This window comes from Tinamus guttatus, unplaced genomic scaffold (assembly GCF_059628265.1).
Source record: "Tinamus guttatus ecotype Peru unplaced genomic scaffold, ASM5962826v1 Tinamus_guttatus_pri_ptg000083l, whole genome shotgun sequence".
In the NCBI taxonomy this organism is placed as follows: Eukaryota; Metazoa; Chordata; class Aves; order Tinamiformes; family Tinamidae; genus Tinamus; species Tinamus guttatus.
The window spans coordinates 1,178,780-1,201,012 of NW_028288617.1; the positions used below are offsets into that span (position 1 = coordinate 1,178,780).

Sequence of the window (22,233 nt, forward strand, 5' to 3'; positions counted from 1 at the left end):
TCCTTCCCAAATGCCTTCCCAATTCCATTGAAACCAGAACGTTCTGTAACAGCAAAACAGTGGAATCGGCAGTCCCTTACAAGCTGCTAAGACTTCAAACACTGAATTTCAGTAACTTGTACCAGTTGTTATTTCTAAGGCTTTCTTCTCATGAACATTTTGCTCAGGTTGCAGGGACTTTCCTAAAAGGTTGCCACCTTTTAGGTTAGCCAGTAACCCACGGGTGGAAGCTGAGAGCCATTGAGGTCTGAGCCTGGGGCTGGTGAGGCCTTTTGCCCCACGGTGGCTAACTGAGCAGGTAGCTGGGCTTGTGGAGCCGGGTGCATGGTTTAGCTCTGCCAGAGAAATCCCATACGTGTGTGTGGTATATGCGGGACATTCCTCAAGAGACCCAAAAGGTATTCACACCTCTGTCTTCCCACACTTCTCCAGTGTAGGATAGCTTTTTTTTATAATGAGCATCGCTAGCTGCTTTTTGGGGAACAGTAAGATTTTTGTACTTCTCTGTGTGGCCCTGCATTTTCCATGCTTTGTGAAAAGACTGGGCTGAAGCCAAGACTCAAGAACAAAATGAGTGCTGAATAGATGAGAGGTTGTAGGTGGGATGGTGAAGTCTATGCAAAGAGTGGGAGGGCAATTCTCCCCTTCAATATCAGAACTGGATGTAAAATTAATATGGGCTTATCTGATTAAATTCCACTTTGTAAAATAGGAGAATAAGTTTGTATCAAGGCTGAGCTCACTGGAGCTCAGACACATAGGTGTTTGGGTTTATAAAGTCCAACAGGTAGCCACCCAATTCTGATCGCATCTCAAACCCTCATGTGCTTTGAAGATAAACAGCCTGATTAGCAGGAGTGGGATACCATTGCTGTCTTCTAAAACTTCAATAGAAATAGCTCTTAAGTTCTGCAAGTACAGGAGGTACTCATGTAGATTTGATAGCAAACATGACATAAATATCCAGGATGCTATTTAAGTATGTTCAAGTATTTAGGAACACATGGTTTCCTGAGATGGCAGCAGACTTGGCCAAGCTAAGTAGTTTTGCTTGTCCATAAGTGCAGGGTTTAGGGAAGGAAGGCAAAGGGCCCTCAGCTTGATGTCCTCCTGCACTGCAGTGTTTTTGTTGCTGTATGTCTGCCCTCAGGAGAGGGATGGAGAGATCAGCAAAAGGGCCAACAGCCTCCTCTGTTACAAAGGTGTCATAGAGAACAAAAAAAATAAGGATGATATATGTGCCAAAATTTAGACCCTAGCCCTTAAAATGATGGAGGAGTACATCTGTGTCTGGAGCACTATTGAACTGGCTTTATAGGTTAGTCATGTATGTAAGGGTGTTAACAGTTGCATGGACAGGAAATAGGTACATGTTTGGTTCACCCAAAGCCTTGCATTGCTGTATAGTTTTGAATTTAAAGCTTTTAAAACTGGCCATCTGTTACAGTTGTAGGAAACTCAATATTGCCAGAGAACATCCTGTGAGTTAAGCTGAAGCAGAAGCTGAGGAAGACCATCAAGGCTGGCAATGCTTGTTGAATGAAAGCTACCTCTAGTGGAGATGCTCAGGTTTCCTTGGGTTTGTTTTTGCCTAATTTCTGTCATCCCAAGAAGGCCTCTGATAAACCTTGTCAATGTGTAAATGTAAGGATGTGATTGCCTTTGTTTTCGTTAGTTGTAGAAAAATGTTCTGCAGACAAAAGACGAGTGGCTACGAGGTGATGACTGTCCATCCTGTAATACAATTTCCAGTCCTATTACAGCAAGCAGTATGTTCTGCCAGAATCTACCTTCCCTTCTGAGTATCCATTACATTTTGGTCTATATTTTAAAAGTCCCGAAGGAAAGAGGATTTCACTGTTTCCTTTAGAGGCTTGTTTGATGTTGGGAGGTTTGCCTAAAATTTAATGAGAATTTTTGCTTTCAGCTACATCCTCTTTCTATTATGTTGAAGAGTTCTTTCCCTCCTTGATATCTACTTATACTCTGTGAATGTTTAGAGGTTGTTCCTCCCTTCTCTGAAATTTTCATTCAGCTTTTTATGCCTCTTCTTAATATTGCCTTATTTTCCTCATGCTCTTTTAGCTGTAGTATGAATGGCCTCCAATTTGTCAGCTTGCTCCTGGTTGAGAATGCCAAGAACATGGCGCTACTCCAGGAGCGGTCGTGCTAGAGTGAAACAGGAGGTGTTGGAACTCCCAGGTCACTTTTAAATGTAGCCTGCTTTCTTTTGGCTTTTATAACTTTTCCTCATAGATCTTCAGCATGATTTTGGGGCATTCCTTTGTTCCATCTGTCAGGGTCCTGAATTATTTTCCATATGTCTCTTCTTTGAATAATGCCCACAGTTCTTATTCCTCAAAATCCCTTATTAAAGCCATTACTTAGGAAGTGGAGAGTAATGTCTAACACATCTTATGAATCCATGCTGTTGCCACATTTCTTGAGTACAAACGGACCTCTCAGCTGCTTCAGAACATCACTAACTTTTGCTTTCATTGTAACTTTGATTATAGCTCTTGGGGCTATTTTCTTTGGTAGTTTACACATTTCTACCATTTGATACTACTTTGAGAATAAGACTTGATGAGACTCAGAGGTTTAGCTACCGAAACACCCATATAGAACCAGCTATTCATTCTATAGCTTGTATTCCTCCCCCTTTATGTTCCAAATTAAGGCTAGCCATCCGTGTACGTTCTGGATTCAGGCTGTTGAATTGCTTATGAATCTTTCCAGTGGCCAAAACTGTCTTCTCATTAAATGAAGCCAATTACCCAAACTTTTTCCTATGAGTATCTTATGTTTTTATGTTTATAGCCTGCGTTTTTGCTATCTCAGGAATATCATTATAGGTTGAAAGCAGGAGGGAGTACCTGGTTTTCCTACCATTTTGTCTTATCAGTCTGTATTAGGTCCTCCAGAATGCGGCTCTGCAGGTGGCTGCAGGAGCCTAAATGCGAATGCAAAAGGCACCTGTGTTTGGCAATAATTTTTCTTTGGTTTGGTTTTCTTCAGTTCAGTGGGAACCTTAGATGTGTAAAGGCAGCAGGATTTGGCCTGAGATGTGAGTTATTTATTCAACTGCTCTTTTGCTAAGAACAAACATTAGGCCCATACAAGAAATTCTTAGAAAATACTTTCTTTTCAGGTGGGGAAAAAAAAATGCCTGCAACTGACTGATGTGCCGTGGTCCAACTAGAATCTAGCAGGCAGGGAAATAAATGTATGAAACCTGACAACTGAATGATATCTCTTTTGCTGCCTGCTTGCAGCCAGGCATTTACCTTGGCAGCAGCTACTGCTGTCCTCACACGGCTCTATTAAGAAGGTCCCAGGAGTGGCACCTTTACACAGTTACGCTCTGCTCCCTGTCCTGAACTACCTGCGTCAGCCAACACTGTGATTTTCTTTGGCTGCAATTTGTATCTTGCATTGTGTTTAAAAGTACCGTTTTTCTACTGGTGTTCATTCACAAGGTTATTACTTACGATTTAATTTTCCAGTCAATTGTTTCTGAAAGAAGGGGACACGGGTCCTTTTCTTAAAGCATTTCACAGGTGGATACCGTTGCAGAACTAAAAGCATGTTCTCATGCTTTGAATTTGTCCATATTATAAAAAAAAAAAATCCCTACTTTTGCGTAAGAGTTGAGGGGTTCTGTTTGTTTGTTTTTACTCACATCTAGGTAACTGGTCTAAATCTGATCTGAACATAAGCAGTAATGTTGAGAAATACCAAGTAGCTGCATGTACTGCCTCTTCATTGCCTTGAAATTTCCTTAAAAATGTGTGCTATCAGCTGTCCTTGAAATTAATTGTTTGGAATAGATGTCAGTCCAAGTTGAAGGGCAGTCTCTGAATTTTACCTTTAAAGTCTCTGGTTTGATAGGATAATCTCAAATTGTTCTTAACTATGTAAAAAAATATTTTTTTTATTACAGCTCTGTGAAGATTCTGTAGAAATGGCAAAGTGTGTTCATCTCCTTAAGGCTTCTCAAGAATTTTCTTTAAGTTATGATAGAGCTCCTTAGCCTTCAGGATTGTAAACTACATTCAGTGATTAAAGATAGGTGGTTCAAAAAGAGTGGGCACATGAACAGAATTGGATTTGTAATACCTTTTTTTAAAAAACTTGTACAGTTTAGCTACCTTACTTGACAGGGAAAAATAATTAAATATTTTTAAAGGTTGGAAAAAACAGATTTTTTTAAAGCTACTTTGCAGTGACTATCTCTTGGCCTGCCATGCCCTCACATGCTCTGCTCCATTGCTTTTCCTCATGAGGTTTGGCCATGGGCTTAGAGCTGTGCGTTCACAGCAGAATCCCTCAGTCTGCGGCCCCGCTCTCCGTTTTCATTTTTATTTTGATCTGCAAATAGAGCAGTGGGCTGAACTCCTGACATGTAACTAGGCATCATCCCTGGCTCCTGCTTAGCTGAAACATCCTGGTCTGTACAAGAGGTTTTTGTTAAATATTATACTTTGAGTAGGGTGTGTGTGTGGTTTTTTTTTGTTTGTTTCGTTTTGTTTTTCTGTCTGATGTCTCCCCAGTTCATCAGTTAGTGTGGAAAGGATAAATAGATAAAGCTAATTAAGAAGGGGAGTGTTGGCTGAGATGGCTTGCAGGCTGAGGGCTGTACTAGGTGCACGGGTGGATCGCTGGAGGGAACTGCATGGTTTATTCCAGCCGCGTGCTTATTAATGATGAGACAGAGGCGGAAGGTTAAGAAATGACTTAAGACAAGCAGCTACTTAAAACACATATTTTCCAGCAATCTGGAGAGCAGTGAGAAGTGAGGGAGCATTTCACTCTCACGCATCACTTAAAGCTTTTAGAGGATGATTTAGTGGGTAGAATGAATGCTTTTGAATGGTTTAGATTGATGGCTTCTGAAGTCTTCAGTTCAAGTTTGTGTGTGGTTAATGCCTTCTTATGGTATTGTGTGCTTATTTCCTCTGTGGCTGCTTGGGGAGGGGGTTATCCTGGGAGAAAGTCATCTCTCCACCTGTTAGTTTTGTGTTAATAGAACATGTGCTCTAAAATCTTGATCTCACCCAACAGATTTTACTTGCAACCGGGAAAATACAGTCATTTGAATGAATAGATCTCACTGAAACAGAGTGGAGTGGTTCTTTAGGGGGTTCCTGGAAGGACAAATTGTAAATTGAAAGCGTTTGTTGAATCTATTTTCAACAAAAAAAAAAAGGAAGTTTGAGATGATAGTTGTGTTTTCTGCATATTTATATTATTAAATCTATAAACCTTGTATTAGTTTTTGAATAGGCTTTCTGTAACTGGGTTAGTAGGAAGTGAGGTTTCAGCCTTTTAAACTTTTAGACCTTTTTGAAATAAGCAAAAATCATGTAAAAATGGAAGTCCTGATGGAATAATGGGAAGTTCCAAGAGTCTGAATGGATTTTAATGTCAGAAATAATCACCTGTTTTGACCAATGACTAGAATTTGTGCAAGCTGCAGCAAGTAGGCTGTGTTTACTAGGTATTTTGAATTTTATCAGTTACTTGGAAAAATGCTCTCTAAAAAACATCTTCTTCATATAATTGTTACCCCAAATCTAAAGAAATTTTATTTCCTTTCTGCCTGCAGGCTTTGAACACATCTTAATAATGCATAAAATGTTATGATGACGATTATCACCTGTGATTTCACCTTTCAGCCTCCTCCTTGAAGAGGCTTCCTTCTTCATCTTTGCAGTACCAAGTCCTGTTTAAGTGGAGATTTGAATATGTGGATGGGCTGCTGTGTCTGTGCTGGAGAAGGAGCTTGGAGAAGCATACCTTGGTTCCTGAGGATGCTTAATCCCTTCTGCAGATTAGCTTCTTATTGCCTGGGGAAAAAAGTGTCAGCTGTGCTGGGTGTTTCAGGTGCAGGCTTTCTCCTGGACTTTAGGAAAGCTTTTTAGGCATGAGTCTGACCTCAGGTCTGTTAAGGCTGTGATACAAAACCTTAGGATGAGGGAGGGCTGAGTCCAGGGCCTCTTCCCAGTGAAGTTGGAATATGATATTTTTGTTACTTTGCTCAAACGCTGCTATTTTGACCATGGGGGGAGGGAAGTAGAACGAGATTCACATAGTGATTTCTTGCAAGCAAAGGGAACTTTCTGTAAAGGTGGGATTTGGGTGTTAACTGGTGCTTTCCCTCAGGCACCTATAGAGATAACTTATCAAAATCGTGCGTGTAGTAACTTTAAGCACAAAGAACTGCATTGCGGCTACAATTCACAGCATCACAGAAGGGTGGAGGTTGGAAGGGACCTCTAGAGATCATCTAGTCCAACCCCCTGCTCCAGCAGGGACACCTAGAGCACGTGACACAGGGTGGCATCTGGGTGGGTTTGGAAGGTCTCCAGAGAAGGAGGTTCCACTACCTCCCTGGGCAGCCTGTTCCAGGGCTCTGTCACTCTAAAATTCTTCTGACTGCTTCCATCTCCGTGCTCTCTTGGTTGGATCCATTATGTGGAGCGTGTGGGTCTTTCTTAACATCTTCAGCCTTTGCTGGATCCCCACCAGGCATCTTCGACGTTCACAAAATCAGCCTCGATAGCTAAGGCAATGAAACCTGCCACGTTGCTAAGTCTGCTTTTTCCAGGGTTGCTCGACCACCCCCCACACAGAATGGGCTCTCTGTGGGCACGCCGGTCCCGTGCTGCACGGCTGCGAGGCCGATGTGAGAAGGCTGATGAGCCCCAGTGCCGTGTCCCCAGCGCTGCTGGTCACTGTGGGGTCAGAAGGTAAATAACAGCCCTGCACGGCGTTGTCCTGCTCGGTGGCTCCCCGCCACCCCACATCACCTCACGCCGTGCAGCAGAGACACGTCCAGCTCTGCCTGCAGAGCCAGTTCAGGAAAGCCTTCTAGGTCGTGCTGAGGCTTGCCTGGATCTCAGGTAGTTATCAAATGTGTTTAACTCTGCACTCATTTTCGAAGAGATGCTGAGGTCTCCAATGGCAAGCACACGATAAAAACCCAAGCTGTGTTTTCTTGACTATTTTCCACAGCATTACACATGCGTTTCAGGTCACTTGGGCTTGTTTCCTTTCTGCCTGCTTGGATCTTTGGCTCTTTTTTACCCCTGTGGCATGTACTAGTAAGAGAAAGCGTTCACATTTCCCCTATATATGCACCAGTGCTTCACTTGACACCGCTTTCGCACGGGCTTTAGCCCTGTGTGAGCTGAGCTCGCTCCGCGAGGAGAGCAAACAAACCGAGCGGCCCCCGTGCTTCACCTCCGCTCCCTGAGAGCGCGCGGAATAAATGAGGAACGGCGGAGCATGATAATAAGGTCCCACGGGAACGCGAGCCGGGCGATCGCGCGCCGCCATCCTCGGAGAGGGCGCGCGGGGGGCGAGCTCGCAGCTGGGCCGCGCCGCGCGCGGGGGCTGCTCTCCCTCCCCGCCATCTCCCCCTCCCGACGCCGCCAAGCCCTTCGCCGGCGGGAGAATCCATTAGCATTCGCCGGGCGTCCTCGGAGAGACGCGGGAGACGGGGAGAGCGGGAAGCGCGGGAAGGGGCGGCCGGCTGGTGGTTGCCGCGGGCCCGGCGGCACAGAAAGCCGGGACACAATCGGAGGCAGAATGGCTATTTTATAAGCGGAGTCCGCGGTGACGTATGGCTGAGCGTTTCCTGGCACGGAGCTTGGCGGACCAGTAAGCGGAGCGAAATTGAAGCTGACAAGACTTTCCGCGTTTTGGAGAGGACTGTGATCTACTGTAGGGGAGAACAGAGCCGCTCAATCAGCGCAGCTGTAAATAGGAGGCGGAAGGGAGTAAGAAAGGAGGCAAAGAGAAAAAGTGCTCGCCGGGGGGGCGGGGGCGAGCATTTTTGGTGGATGGTATGAAGCCAGCCATGGAAACTGCAGCGGAGGAAAATGCAGAACAAAGCCAAGAGAAAAAAGGTACCCAGAGGTCTAACAATAGCCTGTTTAAATCTTTTCATGGAGGGTGCTTAGAGAGGTTCAGGCCAGTTTTGTCACTTTTTAGAACAGCCCTTAAACAATCATTACTGCGCCTTGGAGCTCGGGGGCTCCGAGCTCCATGGCTTGACAGCAAATTAATAGAGCAGCGATCTTGCTGCATTTGTGCATCTGCCCCGAGCCTCTCCTAACCGCACCAGGAATGGGATTTGCCAAAAAAGCTTTGTTATTGCTGCTTTTTCTTATTTCTTTTTTTTTAAAGGGGGGGTGGAATTTGGTTTAGGGACTGTGTGTGTTCGTGTCCGTGTCCTCTTCAGAGCCACAAGGTGATACTGTCCATGAGGCTGGCCGTGCAGCAGAGCCTTGCAATGCCGTGTGGGAGACCGGGGCTATAACAACAGATGATAGGCAATAATATCGCACCACCTTCGCCGAGTTAGTTTGGTGCCAGACGCTCCTCTTAATTTTAAATCCCTTTTCGTTTGCTGTGGTTTTGTTTGGCAAAATTTGTTTTATGGAGAGGTCTGCCTGTGCTATGATAAAGGAGAGTAATCCAATGAGTCTTGCAACGTTAGGCTTTGGGATGTGTTAATCACCCAGAATTGCTACTTAATGGAGAAAAACTGTATGCTGAAACGGTGGTGAGATGAGAAAATGGCAGTGCAGTAGGAGAGGTACTTCATTAAACCCATCGTTTCAGGTGATTTATTTGGTCTGGAGCGCCGAACTTCTGCGAGTACATTCAGCTACCAGAGGACTGTTATGTGTTTCTGCATCATAGAATTTACACCAAATAAATGCTCCTCATTTGTGTAGCAGGCTGTTATACCAATCGTAACAGTAATTTGCGCTAAATTACACAGCAATAACAAAATTATTGAAATTTCTCCTGCCCTTTTATGTGACTCACAGTTTATCTTTGAACCTGTTATATATCGTTTATAAGCATTTTCAGTATTTGTAGGTATACACAGCTAATACGTCTCACTGAGGAGCATTGTTTTAATTATTTTTCAAATATTCAAATAGATACCTAATGAAAATGTCAAGTGCTAGATTTTGATTTCTTACCTTGTTTTCTTCCTACCTGTTCCATATAATTCAGATCCAGCTTCAGTTTCAAATAAATGAAATTTGTCAAGTGATTAGAACATAGTACTACATAATCCCGTAGGGATTTGGCAAAAGGAGTTCCACTGATGAGAGATTAAACTCTGAAAGCCATTAGTACATGTAGGCAGTAACCCACCTCACTGCAGATTCTGAGTAATTAATGTACAAAACGTCCTAAATATCTTGATTTTTTTAAAACTACCTCAGTCTCTGAGATATCTCTTTAAAATTATATTTTTTCTTCTGCTTGGTGAGTGTCTTTTAAAGCGAAAAAATTAAGATGTAATAAACACTAAAGAAAGTTGTTCGTATGCGCTAGCAGCTGTGCAAGACAAAAGGAGTCCCTGAATGTATTTGGTGGTGAGTTTGTAGTTTCCCTTTTTATTTTAGCAAGGATGGAAGTGCAGCATGGAGAGAATATCCAGAGCCGTAAATCTGTTATCCAAGTCAAGGTGGCTGATCTGTTATTTTCATAGGAAGCAGGCAGGGGAACTTTGGCTCTTGATGTTACCACAGTTTCCTGGCTTTCCTGTGACAATTTTACCCCTCGGACATGTCACATCGATGTGTGTCTGTAGCACACCATTCCTGACAGTTCCTTAATTTCTGGAAGGTAACACGTGACCTCTCACATTATGGTCCCTATTTCCATTCAGTTAAGCTCCAGTTGTGTCTCACAGCATGGTAGAAATACGGGTAGCTGGAATGCTTGGTTTTACTTGATTTTCAGTAGCAAAGCTAGATCCGTGCAGGAAGTTCCCTCTCCAAAGCGGTGCTGAGGGAGGCACGGCCAGGTTTGTACCCCGGGGATGGAGATTGGTTTGAGAAAGCACCCAGAGCTTACAGAACAGTCAGGTTTCCAGATGGGCTCACCAGGCCCAGATCTGGTGATGGGAAGACAACTGTGGCAGCGTGAAGAACCTTAAGATTTGTCCTGGAGTGTTCCAAACTCTTCCTTCCCAAAAGACTTGCCAAGACAAAGGAGATGCAACTGAGCAAAGTCAGGGGAGGATGTGCTTATTGCTTTTACGAGCTCCTCTGACTTGCTGAGTAACCTAAAGCCAATCCTGGACAAGAAGGGGTCCTGAGCATTTCGCTTGGGACTGCATGCTCTCTGGAGAGCTCCTTGTACGCCAAGCAGAGTCCTAGAGAGCCCTCCGTAAAGCCTGGCCACTATTTAGGATGAGCACTGAGAGCCAGCGCATCTACTAGCGCATCAGAAGCAAACAGTGGGGTCACAGTGGTGCTCCTTGGTGTCTCCTACACCTGTGGCAGATGTGGAAGACTGCTGGTTTGGGCTGCAGTTGAGACAATTTTCACAAGCTACTGTGCCTTGTGAATATTTATTAATTGACAAATGAAACTGCTTAATCTTATTTCTAAAGCTCACTAAATTATAGGTGATTTCCATTTTTTTTTTATTTTAATATTTTTCCCCATGAGTTCCCCTTCCTGTTTCAGGCAACGATATCGCCCAGCTATTGGATTCGTGTTTTTTCAGCCGTTTGCTTCTCTGCACCCAGATGCGTGGCTGCTGCCCCAGTTTTTTAATTGGAAATTGAACAACACCCGTGTTGATGGAGATAAGAAATAAGTCAGCTTTATATTATATTTATATCAGCAGCTCTTATCGGAGAACACCATGAGCTCAGCTCAAGCAAAATGTTTGGCAGATACTTTACAGGGCTGCAGGACAGATTGGATGCATTTTAAAGATGAATGTTTACAAATTATTACAAATGACAGGGTTTATCTTGCAGGCATTAAATTAAATCAAAACGTGAGGCCCGGGCAGGCAGATGTACTGAGGTGGAACGAATGAGAAAAACGAAATGCCGTTTTGCATCAGCAATGAAGGGTCTCGAGCCTGATGCGCCTTAACAGAGACAAGAAGTCTCCCTTTTCATTTAACTAAGAGGAATATTACCAAGTTGGAAAATCTAGGGGGAAAAAAAAAATCAGTGTGTAGGTGACCATTGAAATGAGACATGGAAGCATGGAAGAAAGCGGTAGTGCTAGGGTATAGTTTCCTTCTATGGATGCATACAATGTTCAGATTGCACGTGCATTACTTGGGAAGAACGAAAACCAGCCTGAACAGCAGTACTAAAAGTTCATTTTGATTCGGTGTTCCCTGCGAAGGTAACCTTGCTGGAAGGAGATTTTATGGAAATGGCTGTGAGCTTTGACTATTATTTTCCTAATATAAGGAGAGATGTTTAAAATTCTAAACTCTAAACAAGCAAGTGTATACCAGTCAAAAACGGAAAGAAAATACTTCTCTTAACCACAGCTGTGAAACTATATGAGATAGATAGTATAAAAAGTTGCTGAACTGTGAGCTGAGAAAGGAGTGAATTGATCTGCTCGCTACAGTTAATATCACTAAGTGAAGATCTTTTATGCAATGAATGTAAGATAATTTTGATGTATCAGAGAGAGATGAATTTTTCATTTTAGCAAATTGAAGGCAAAGACTGTCTTACATACATATTATGCTTATTAGCCATTTTTTAAAATATAGTCCCCTACTGCTAGGCTCCCACAGTGATTCCAGAGCTGTCAAGCTGCTTAAAGATTTTGTTTTTAATATGCTGCCTTTTTTTTTTCCTTTCTTCAAACAATTTGTTGATATTTTATCTCTACTGAATGTAATACTGCTCTATGCATCTGCAGAATGTAGCTGTAGGAAAAGGATGTTAGAGGTCCAGCCCAGGAAGAATCTGGGACACGCTATATTCCAGGGATAATAATTTGGCAGGCTTTAGTGATTTAGCTTTTAATGAATAGGATTTAGTTTCTAAATGTGGAGGGAGCACTTAGAGACCATACTCATACTTGCCTAAATGACCGCATGAAAGCAGAAAACCCAGACATATGTGCCACAGGGGAAAAAAACCCCAGATGGTCCTGGATATGCACAGCAGACGATGCGGTGGGAGAGAGGAGCAAAGCATTTAAAGAGGAGAGAGCTGGAGGAGGGAAGAGGGCCACGGGAGCGGGGAATCTTTCCCTATTATATTTCCTTGCTCCTAGCGTAGTATTTACCAACAGATTATCAGATCATAAATGCCCAAATGATAACCCTCGCCCTGCTTCATCAGCTGTGACACATGAAAGTCGTAGCAGTTTGTTTCCTCTAACGCCGGGCTCTGAAGACAGCAAGAGAAGAGCATCCCTGTTGGATGCAGGGCGTTTTATTGCAGGCTTCCAGGAGGATTCATCCACAATGAATACTGAGCACCACAATTGCCATCAACGTGCCCATGTTGTGTGACGTAAAAACAGTGTCATCTTGTAGCCCTTGCGTCTCACAGCATCACTGCTTCAGAAATGTGACGTCTAGAAAGGATTGATAGAGGCTTATGGGCTTGTCTGTATGTGAAGAGTACCTTAAACTAGACTTCTAAGTGCAATTTGTACAGTTAGTCCCTCAAAAAGCGGTATAAAGATATAACTTATGCTTGTCTCATTCCTTAAATATTTAGGGTATGGAGTTAAAAATCTTATTTCTCCATACTGTATACAGTAGTTGTTACTGCCACTGAAACCTGTAGGGCTCTGACTTGCCTGTCATTTTTGCATGAGTGGACCTCTCTGAATCTCAATAGAACCCAATTAGTTCAGCAAAAAGATCTTTGACTTCAGAGCTCCTTTCAGAATTCAGTAAAGTCTGTAAAACAGCCAATTGCTAAGTAGTTCTTTGCAAAGAAATGGAAAAAATGTGAGCTTCCTTAAGGAATCTGAATCATCTTTTAATGAAAGATGTTCTGTTTTTGCAAATCCAGAAATGTATAATTAGACAAACTTCACAGAATAATTTCATTTACAGAAATGACGCTACAGAGTTTTCATGCTAACTCTTTATTTCAGGATTTGATGTTTTTGTGCCACAGCGGGCAGTGATTTCACCAGCATCTCCCATGGGCTTCCCATGGCCTAAGGAAGAAAGGCAGCTGCCTGCTCTGCTGTGAGCCAGGGTGTTTTGTAGCTGCCGCAGGAGAGATCTTGAACTGGGGTTTCAGGCAGGGTAGGATAAAATCCATTCGGTAGCATATGACAAGGACGTTGTCACTTTGCTGCTGCAATACCAATGGAGAATTTCTTTCATCTCTAGAATTTTTATATAACTGGGTATTTTTTGAATCAGGGCTGGGAGGAGGCGGAGAGGTGACATGTGATGACAGCAGGCAATTCTGTTATCTTCCATTTTGCAACAAATTCAATTACTGTAGTGATTTTTGTGATCTCATAAGCAGGCTTGTTACCAGAGGGAGATGAAATCAGTCCAGAAGTTTTCTTAAGCTTGCATATAGTCATTTTGGTATCATACCTTCTGAACGCTTTGAATTTGGCTGTATTTGCGAGATGGAGACTTTGCCCTTTCTAAAAGAAGTGCAATGCACTTGGTCCAATATTTGGACTTGAGGCCAAGATTCTTCCTTTCTGACCTATGTAAACTTACTGTGCTGGACTTGCTATTGCAGCAGCAGGAAAACAACATGAGAGAAGGAACAGGTCCAGGAACCTCCTAACTTCTGGCAAAGTAAAAATTTGTGGCACTGCTATTTCCTCTCCCTTCCAAGCCCAGAAACTTGTCGCAGGTCTAGTTTCCAGAAAAAAAAAAAAAAGCTATTTTAGCATCGTAACCTTCACTTCATCCACCTGCCAAAAAGCCGCTAAGTCAAATTTACTTTGGCCAGAGATGACAGTTCCTTTTTCATTTGGCTGCTGCGGAGTGAGACTCGATGCCTTTTAAATAATGATCTATCTTGCCCTGACAGCCTGATAATTCCGCAGCAGTGCCGAAGGGGGAAAATGTTGATTCAGAGGAGGGTTGATGTTGTTTTGCCAGTGGCTGCTTTCATAGAACTCGGGAGCATTTAAGCTTTGAAGTTCTTTGCTGATGAATTTGCAGATCGGAATGTATTTTGTGCATGATATATCGCTATTGAACTCTATCTGTGCTTTGAAAGGATAAGGAGAAGAGGGGTAACTCCTCATTCATTTTAAGCCTGGAATCGATCAAGTTTAACATATTTGGTCCAGATTCTTGCAAATGAACAGAGCTTATATAAAATAAGCCCACATTTTTTATTGTTGTTATTTTTATGTAAGAAACTAACAGAGCAGAACTCGTGTGTTGAGCTTATCTCTACAGCTGATAACCTAAATCTTACAAAGAAAATTATTGTTATTTTTTAGAAATAGCTATTTGTTTTCCACAACTTTGTCTTTAATTTCCAGAGCGGAACTCCTTGCTGTGAACGAAGAGGGGAAGAAGTGAGAGTGGGTGGGGGGAAGGAAGAGGGAATGAACAGCAGCTGTAACAGAGTCCTTTGCTATGGGCTTAACTCAAAGCCTAGATAGAGCTTTCAGTATTCAGCCTCTCTTAATAGCTGTATCAGTATTACCCTATCGGTTGCTTTTTCTTCTTCCTTTCTCTTTTTTTATTTTCTTTCTCTCTTGGGTTAATAATTATGTTGTTTCAGTTATGAGGCTTAAGCATATTCTTTTTTTCTAGGCTCTTATTTTTTAAGTTAAATGATTAAAAGTACTGAACAAAAAATTTTTGCTGGTGACACTGACTTTTTACCACCTAAAATTGGCAGTTATCACCAGACCAGAAATGGAAATTGGCAGGTACCACTGGATGTACAGGAGTTCAAGGCCACACCGGTACCATCATGTGCCAGCATTGAGAGGCAGTATTAGTCCTTTGGGGATTCAAGGTAAATAAAGGGCTGGGTAATCTTGAAATGGAGAGTTCAGAAATGGTAGCATAAGCCTAATGCTTTGCAATAGTCCTAACAATATAAAATAAATGTTCTTCTGTTCTTGTTTTGCTTGTTTAAGCTGTAAGGAGTCTATTTATTTATATGAATACTTGACATAAATATGAATTTTGTCATTAATGCTTGAAAGAGTGTAATATGTGGTGAGGGGCACCTTCCTTTTAATTCTGCTGCCCAGTAGTCTTAAAATTATCTACAGATGAGTCAGTGTGTTTTGGCTTTTGTATGCAGTTGAACCAATCCAACTGGACTACACGTGGAGTAATTGCTGCTGTTTGCTTTTCATTTCATTTGCTAGAAACAGTAATGTCTATGTCTATGTAATATTTTAAAGAAAGATTTAAGCTGAGATTTTAAAAAGTGACTGTTGATCCCACATGCCTGCCTCTTTCTTATCTAGCTTCAGTTCTTAAAAAGATCTTTGCTTTCTGAAAGCTTCAGCTTAAGAATTTGGGGGCAATTTGGATTTGAAGCACTGTCGATTGCACTGGAAAGCTCCAGCCTAACTGAGGGTTAACACAAGGAAGGCTATAAATGTGCAAAGCCTGCGTTCATGCCTAATTCTACCAGCAAGCCTCTTCGCTTTATGCAGCTGACTGACTGAGGTCTGCTTGACAAGTTGTTTGCTGGAGATTTCTGCCTCCGCATCACAGATTTTAACAGCTATTGCAGGGAAATATTCACCAAGCTTTCTGCTTAATCCCTTCCCTTTATGTTACATTTTCACCCATGTTTGCTCTTTATACATTTAGGATTCAAATGCACGTGCATTTCATAATAGCATTTCTCAGCGATTTCCTTTTGTGGTTCTCTTTGCAAATCCACAGGTTGCAAATCATGGTCCTTTCCTCCCACCTTCAGTATCAATGTTCATTTTGGCCATGTTTTATGATAAATGACCGGATGACAGACTTGGGGTTGCCAGAAGACATTCCAACACTTCTTTTGGGCGCCTGAGAGGAAAATGCATGTTATATCAGTGGATGTGGGATATTTTCTGTGAGGAAAAAATGTTCCAGGAATGGGAAGGAGTGGTAGATTGACGGCTGCCTTCCTGGCCTGTGAAGGGAGTGAGCCAGGTGCCTGGTTATCGGGGTCTTGTGCCACATCAGCTGCCTCAGGGATGACACATCCATATGTCCTGGCACGGATGAGCCAGGGTGTCAGGATTTGCAGCCTTCTGTTGCAGCACCTGGGAGTCTGGCACCTAAAATGGTGCTAGAAATCTCTGTTTTAGGCAATGGAGCTCAACGCGGGCTGCCTTGGGAAGAAGCTTTTTGAAATGACATGCAGGTAGATGTGATGTCTCTTCCATGATGAGCTGAAGATGAAATAGTTCTTACTGCTGTTTTAAAAAAAAATAGAGATGCCAATTCAAAGCAAGGTGCCTGCATTTAAAGAAATTAAAAGGTTTATAGGCTGAAACAACTACTCTGAACATGTCTTGAAAAAGAACATACTGCCAGACATGGATTAGCCACCATGAAAATACTGGTCTTTGCTGCCCTCCCTTAGAAGGAAGGGAATATGTTACTTTAATGCCAACACAAGCCATAACTGTAATGCAGCTCACTTCAGCCTTGGTGTGCTTTTCTCACTGCTGGGTGGCATGGCCTAATATACTGAGGCTCCTAATATACTGTTGGCTCCTTGGACACCTCACATTCCTGGGGAGCCTTTGCGTCATAGATAGTTCCCTCCTTTGTCCTTGTTGGAAAGGACGGGATTAGGAAAGCAGCTTTAAGACGTTCCTTCTGGCCATCCAACCTGTACTCACCGAGTTTGGCATATCAAATGATTCTCTTGCCCTTGCGATAAGGGTAAAATAATTTGGAGTCGGCGCATGATACTGTATCAGTGCTGTGCTTGAGGCAAGGCATCCTCCCAACGCCCACAGGCTTAATGAGCCTTTCAAAGTGCTGGAGCTGTTTTTCCCAAGAAATAAAGTAGCATTTCTTGCTTTAGAAAGAGTAATTAAGAAGCGGTTGTTAAGCTTAGCTGTAGACATTCTTCCAGGTGAATTGGGTACTGTTTGCTTTATGGAAATCTTTTTCTTAAATGACTTTCCCAGACTTTGGGAGATGCTGCAGCGCTGTTTTAGGAAGACATGAGTGCACAGAGTATCCCACTGAAGGAGCCTGCTCCTTTATTAAAATGGGTTTGAATTTTGGAAATAGCGTGGTGGGGAATCAACTGGAAAATAGCTGCGTCAAAGCTATTACCATGCAGAGGACTTCAGTTGTGGCTGAAGTTTCCTACCACTTCTCTTGCTCCATAGCTGAATAAACCATCTCTAAAAGATCTTGATAGTTTTGATGATCTCTGAAATGGAGCATTTACCTTTTGAATCTTAGCTTTATTAGACTAAAAATCCCCACACATATTGTGGTTTTGGCCCTTAGCTCTAGGGAGAGAGAAGCTGTGTTTTCATTTGCTTCTTTGTAGCTAGGGAGGAATCAACTAGGGAAGCAGTCATAGCTGTGGCCAGTGGGACAAAAGTCTTTCTCTCCCATTGAATACTGAAAGCTGATTGATTATGAGGTGAGTTGTGACAACTGCCAGAGAGCTGAATCTCAGATTAACCACTCCAGATTTTGAGGTAAGAGGCTGACCCATGATTAAAATAAAATCAACTCTAAAAAGGGTGGGCTTTTTTTTTTTTTTTTTTTTCTTTCTCTCTCCTCAAGCAGAAATAGCTCTGAATGATGAAATAATCGCAGGAGCTGAAATGCTCCTACAGAAGCATCTACAGAAATGCTGAAGTAGCTTATGGGGTCTGCATGGATTCACCAAGGGGAAATCATGTTTGACAAACCTGATAGCCCTCTATGATGGGACGACTGGCTGGATGCGTGAGGGGAGAGATGTGGATGTTGTCTATCTCGACTTCAGCAAGGCTTTCGACACAGCCTCCCATAACTCCCCATCCTCATGGGGAAGGTCAGGAAGTGTGGGTTAGATGAGTGGCCAGTGAGGTGGATTGAGAACTGACTGGATGGCAGAGCTCAGAGGGTGGAGATAAATGAGGCCGAGTCTAGTTGGAGGCCTGTGGTCAGTGATGTCCCGCAGCGGTCAGTACTGGGCCTGGTGCTGTTCAGCTCGTTCATCAGTGACTTGGACGAGGGCACAGAGCGCACCCTCAGCAAGTTTGCAGATGACACCAAACTGGGAGGAGTGGCCGACACTCCCGAGGGCTGTGCTGCCATTCAGAGAGACCTAGACAGGATGGAGATTTGGGCAAAGAGGAACCTCATGAGGTTCAACAAGGACAAGTGCAGGGTCCTGCACCTGGGGAGGAATAACCCCAGGCACCAGTACAGATTAGGGGCTGACCTGCTGGAAAGCAGCTCTGCGGAGAGGGATTTGGAAATCCTGGTTGACAACAGGTTAATGATGAGGCAGCAATGTGCCCTCGAGGCCAAGAAGGCCAATGGGATCCTGGCCTGCATGAGGAGGAGTGTTGCCAGCAGGTCGAGGGAGGGGATCCTGCCCCTCTGCTCAGCTCTGGTGAGGCCGCACCTGGAGTATTGGGTGCAGTTCTGGGCTCCTGGCTACAAGAGAGAGTCCAGCGTAGAGCAACAAAGATGATTAAGGGACAGGAACATCTATCTTATGAGGAAAGACTAAGCAAGCTGAGCCTGTTTAGCGTAGAGAAGATTGAGAGGAGACCTGATCAACATGTACAACTACCTGAGGGGAATGTAGGGAGAAGGGCCAAACTCTTCTCAGTGGTGGCCAGTGACAGGACAAGGGGTAATGGGTACAAGCTGAAACACAGGAAGTTCCATCTCCATGTGAGGAAGAATTTCTTGACTGTGAGGGTGACAGAGCCCTGGAACAGGCTGCCCAGAGAGGTTGTGGAGTCTCCTTCTCTGGAGATCTTCCAAACCCGCCTGGATGCCACCCTGTGCCACGTGCTCTAGGTGACCCTGCTGGAGCAGGGGGGTTGGACTAGGTGATTTCTAGAGGTCCCTTCCGCCCTCAGCCATTCCATGATTCTGTGATTATGTTTGAGTGCTCAGGGACTTTTATACATTGCCCATGATCCATGGGGATGAAATATACATCCCCAAGAATCTGCTTGAATTTTGAAGAGTTTTTATTTTCTCTATCAGTTCATTTGTTCTACCTGTTTGTCTTGAGCATGTCCAAAATAATTACTTGGGCTGACACCTGCAGAAAAAGTGGGCAGAAATTCCCGCGTGTCAACCTCCAGACTGCCTCTCCTGGAAAGCAGATGAACCAAGGGGTGGGAGGTCTGAGAGCGGGTGAAAAGGAGAAATAGCTGCAGGCATTTTAAGCAGTGAGTTGACTGTGCATCAGCTGGGAGTTACAGCCATAGTTTGGACCAGAGATTACCCTGCTTGCAAAATGTGTTTGCACTGTTTCATTGGCTGAGAGTAAACCAGAGAAGTGTGAGTTAAAATAAATAAAATAAACCCTGTTTTGCCTAAGCTTTGTGCAACGGCGATGAAGCTGGAGAACTGCTCTTGCTGGGCAGTCTCATGGCGCAGCCGCGCTCACAGCGTGCGAGGGCCGGTTCTCCTGTTTGCACTGCACGCAGCCCAGCACAGGTGCTTCCAGTAAGCAGGGAGGTAGTGGTTCACATTTTCTAAATAGTACAGGCTGAAGAAAGAGGCCTTCAGAACACGTGTGAAGCTAATGAGCCTTGCAGAAGGTTGGGGGTTATATAAATGAGAGACTCCGTGTTTCAGTGCGTTGAGGAAGATAGATAGATAGATAAATAAGGTCTGTAAAAGATCTTTCTTTTATAAGTGCATTCTTTAGTTCGAGGACCAAAGACCTGTCTTGGCACTAAACATGTCTTAGAGTTTAACCTGCTGATTCCTGCAGTGGAGATTACCTGTTCTTAGCATCTTCTCTATATCATTTAATAGCATCCAGGAGAACTCTTGCTTTGTAAAATAGCTTTTTCTCCATTTCGAGCATCTCTTTTTTTTCTTCTTAGTGAAAGGAAAAAATGTAGCCTTTCCATTGATGAAGGATGATAATGCAAATGATGACCATCTTAGAAAATATGCATTTAATCCTGTATTTACTGTATTTTTGCTGGAGCTCTTAGGAGCAGTTTATTATCATTTTTCAGATAATTCCACAGAGATACCTAGTGTTTCATAGGCTTAAAAAGGGGATCTGCTAAAGCAGGCTTCAGTTTCTGAAATGCTTGTTTCTGCTGGCTACCAGTCCTGGTTTCTGTGCATCAGTTCCAGCCCAGGAAGCAAGAACAAGGATTTTTAGTTTTCTGCTGCACAAAAATATGGAAGCATCTAATGCACTTTAAAGATGGCAGATTTGTAACTGATAACAAGGAATACTTTTTCAGACGCTGCGTAATAAATGGGGAACCAGCGCTGAAACCAAATGTCTCGTATGTGTATCAAGAGTGTTTGGAGGGGCTGCAGATAATGCTGATAAGCTGCAGAAAAGGATGCTGAACCTTGGATGTTAGTCTTTAACTTAGCTCTTAAATAACAGAGATTGAGACAAGATCAGGGTATCCCAGGTCTCACTGCATTTTCTCTGGAAGCATCTCTTGTCAGCCACTGGGAAGGAAGGGAGCGATGGCCTGGGTGGATTTTGGGTCTTATCCTTTATGGCAGCCCTGGTGGCTGTGGTCTGGGAGAAGGGACCATGTCTTCCTCCTTACGAGTGCTGTGCGCATGGGCTACGAAGGCCTCGGTGTGGATTTGCACCTCTGAGGGGAGGGCAAGGCAGGGGGAGATTGCCAAGCTGGTTACGAGACACCCTTGAATGAGATTTCTTAGCACTCGCAAAGAGATTTTCCTTTGGAGCGGGGGATATAAAAAGCAAAATTAGGAAAGATGGAACTTGGATGGAAGTGGTCTGTGGAACAGCTTTAAGAAGGATGTGCAAAGAAAAATTTGCTTTATTTGAGCTGATCACTTACCCAGTCTCTCTAATTTATTTAATCCCCAACTGTGGTGAGTGAGCATTTACTGTCAATTAATAACAAAGGTTTCAGCTTAATGTGTCGTATTTTCTAAATCAGCAGAATTTAAGATGAATGGGAAGAAGTAAGGTCAGGGTTTAACGAAGGCTTCCCAGTGCTTGAACGTGCTTCCTAATTTAGTGTCCCTATTAAAGTGTAGAGATAAATTTGTCACACATTTTAAGCTTACCCCTGGAAGACTAAACATTTTGTTTCATGATACCACTGCTACTGACCCTTGACTGCTGGTGTGAGTGATAGATTTGAGAAGCAGGCGCTATGGTTAGGTACCATCTTATCCTAACACCGGGAAGGAGGAGGCAAACTCCATTTTTGCTTCTGTGGTATTAGCATATTCCCACATCCTTCACCACCTACCCCATAGCTGTCAGTCATACTGTGAGATATGAAAATGTACTTCCTACCCTGCATAAGGCGTTTTGGAATGGAGCTTTAAAAAATACAGTAGGCGGTAGAAAGTAAAATTGGCACTTGCTTTCATCGACATAAAGTTAATTTTCTATCAAGGATCCATGGTGTGGTTTAAGACGCCTATGGCATTAGTATGCTTGGTATTAGGCAAGAAATGAGAGGTGAATGTGGACTCTCCTCTTACATTTATACATGAATTGGGAGTAATGTTCCCACACCAGGCTCACACAGATGTGTGATAATGAACCAGATCTACATACGACTGTTGTATTTAAAATCTAATCTAGTGCTTTTTCTTTCCTTGGGGGTCTCGCAACCTTTCCAGAAAAGCAGTTCCTCAGCACTTACTTTCTTAACTGCAGTGCTGAACGTAGCAGAAACGATGGCCGTGTGGTGGAACATGCCATGTATTTTTTTTCATGTAGGGATTAGACAGATGTACCACGTGCCCAGCTTTGTAAAAAGGCATTGCATGATTGCAGAAGGTGAATGCTTTTCAAACCTGGAGCTCAGGAACCAGCATTTAAACCTCCCAGAGAAAATCCTGGGAATAGCCAAGCCCTCATCCCATTGCACCTGCACGCGATATGTTTTCATATCCTAAGCACAGATTTTGTCATCCCAGCTTGTCCTGACCTTAGCAGGATGAGCGGGAGCCTGAGGATTGCTTTTTTAAGACCACTTCCCATTAATTCCGCATTACCTTGCTTTTCTGTGTTTAAATCTTAAACCCTTACTTAAAGGACCAAAGAAGGTTTAGCCCCACAATTGCCATTTGACATGGGAAATTGAATGGCTAAGCCCCTGCATATATGTAATAGTCTGTACAGTGCTGGGAACATTGTATAATTATTCTTTTACATTAAGCAACCAATTGCTGGTTTGTGTACATATGTAGGCTCATCCTTTACCAATTTCCTGTGGCTGATAGTTTCCAAGAGATTAAAAGAATAGTTGGTTCCTGTTTTTTTTTTTTCCTCTTTTCTCTTTT

General features: G+C 43.2%; 1 protein-coding gene across 6 annotated transcripts in view; it reads left to right on the forward strand.

Moving 5' to 3' along the window:
- Window positions 1-22,233, forward strand: part of GPM6B (glycoprotein M6B) — a 105,567-nt gene that overhangs the window by 66,789 nt on the left and 16,545 nt on the right. Inside the window, exons 1-2 of one of the 6 annotated variants that reach the window (XM_010221282.2) lie at window positions 7,556-7,913; window positions 14,657-14,776. The exons of 1 other annotated variant lie outside the window; for it this stretch is intronic. In XM_010221282.2, the coding sequence (XP_010219584.1) occupies window positions 7,853-7,913; window positions 14,657-14,776 (181 nt within the window). In that variant the 5' untranslated portion in view covers window positions 7,556-7,852. Of the gene's footprint in view, window positions 1-7,555; window positions 7,914-14,656; window positions 14,777-22,233 lie in introns of those variants that run through there. 4 more of the 6 variants (XM_010221284.2, XM_010221285.2, XM_088520238.1 and 1 more) reach the window with 4 other exon arrangements.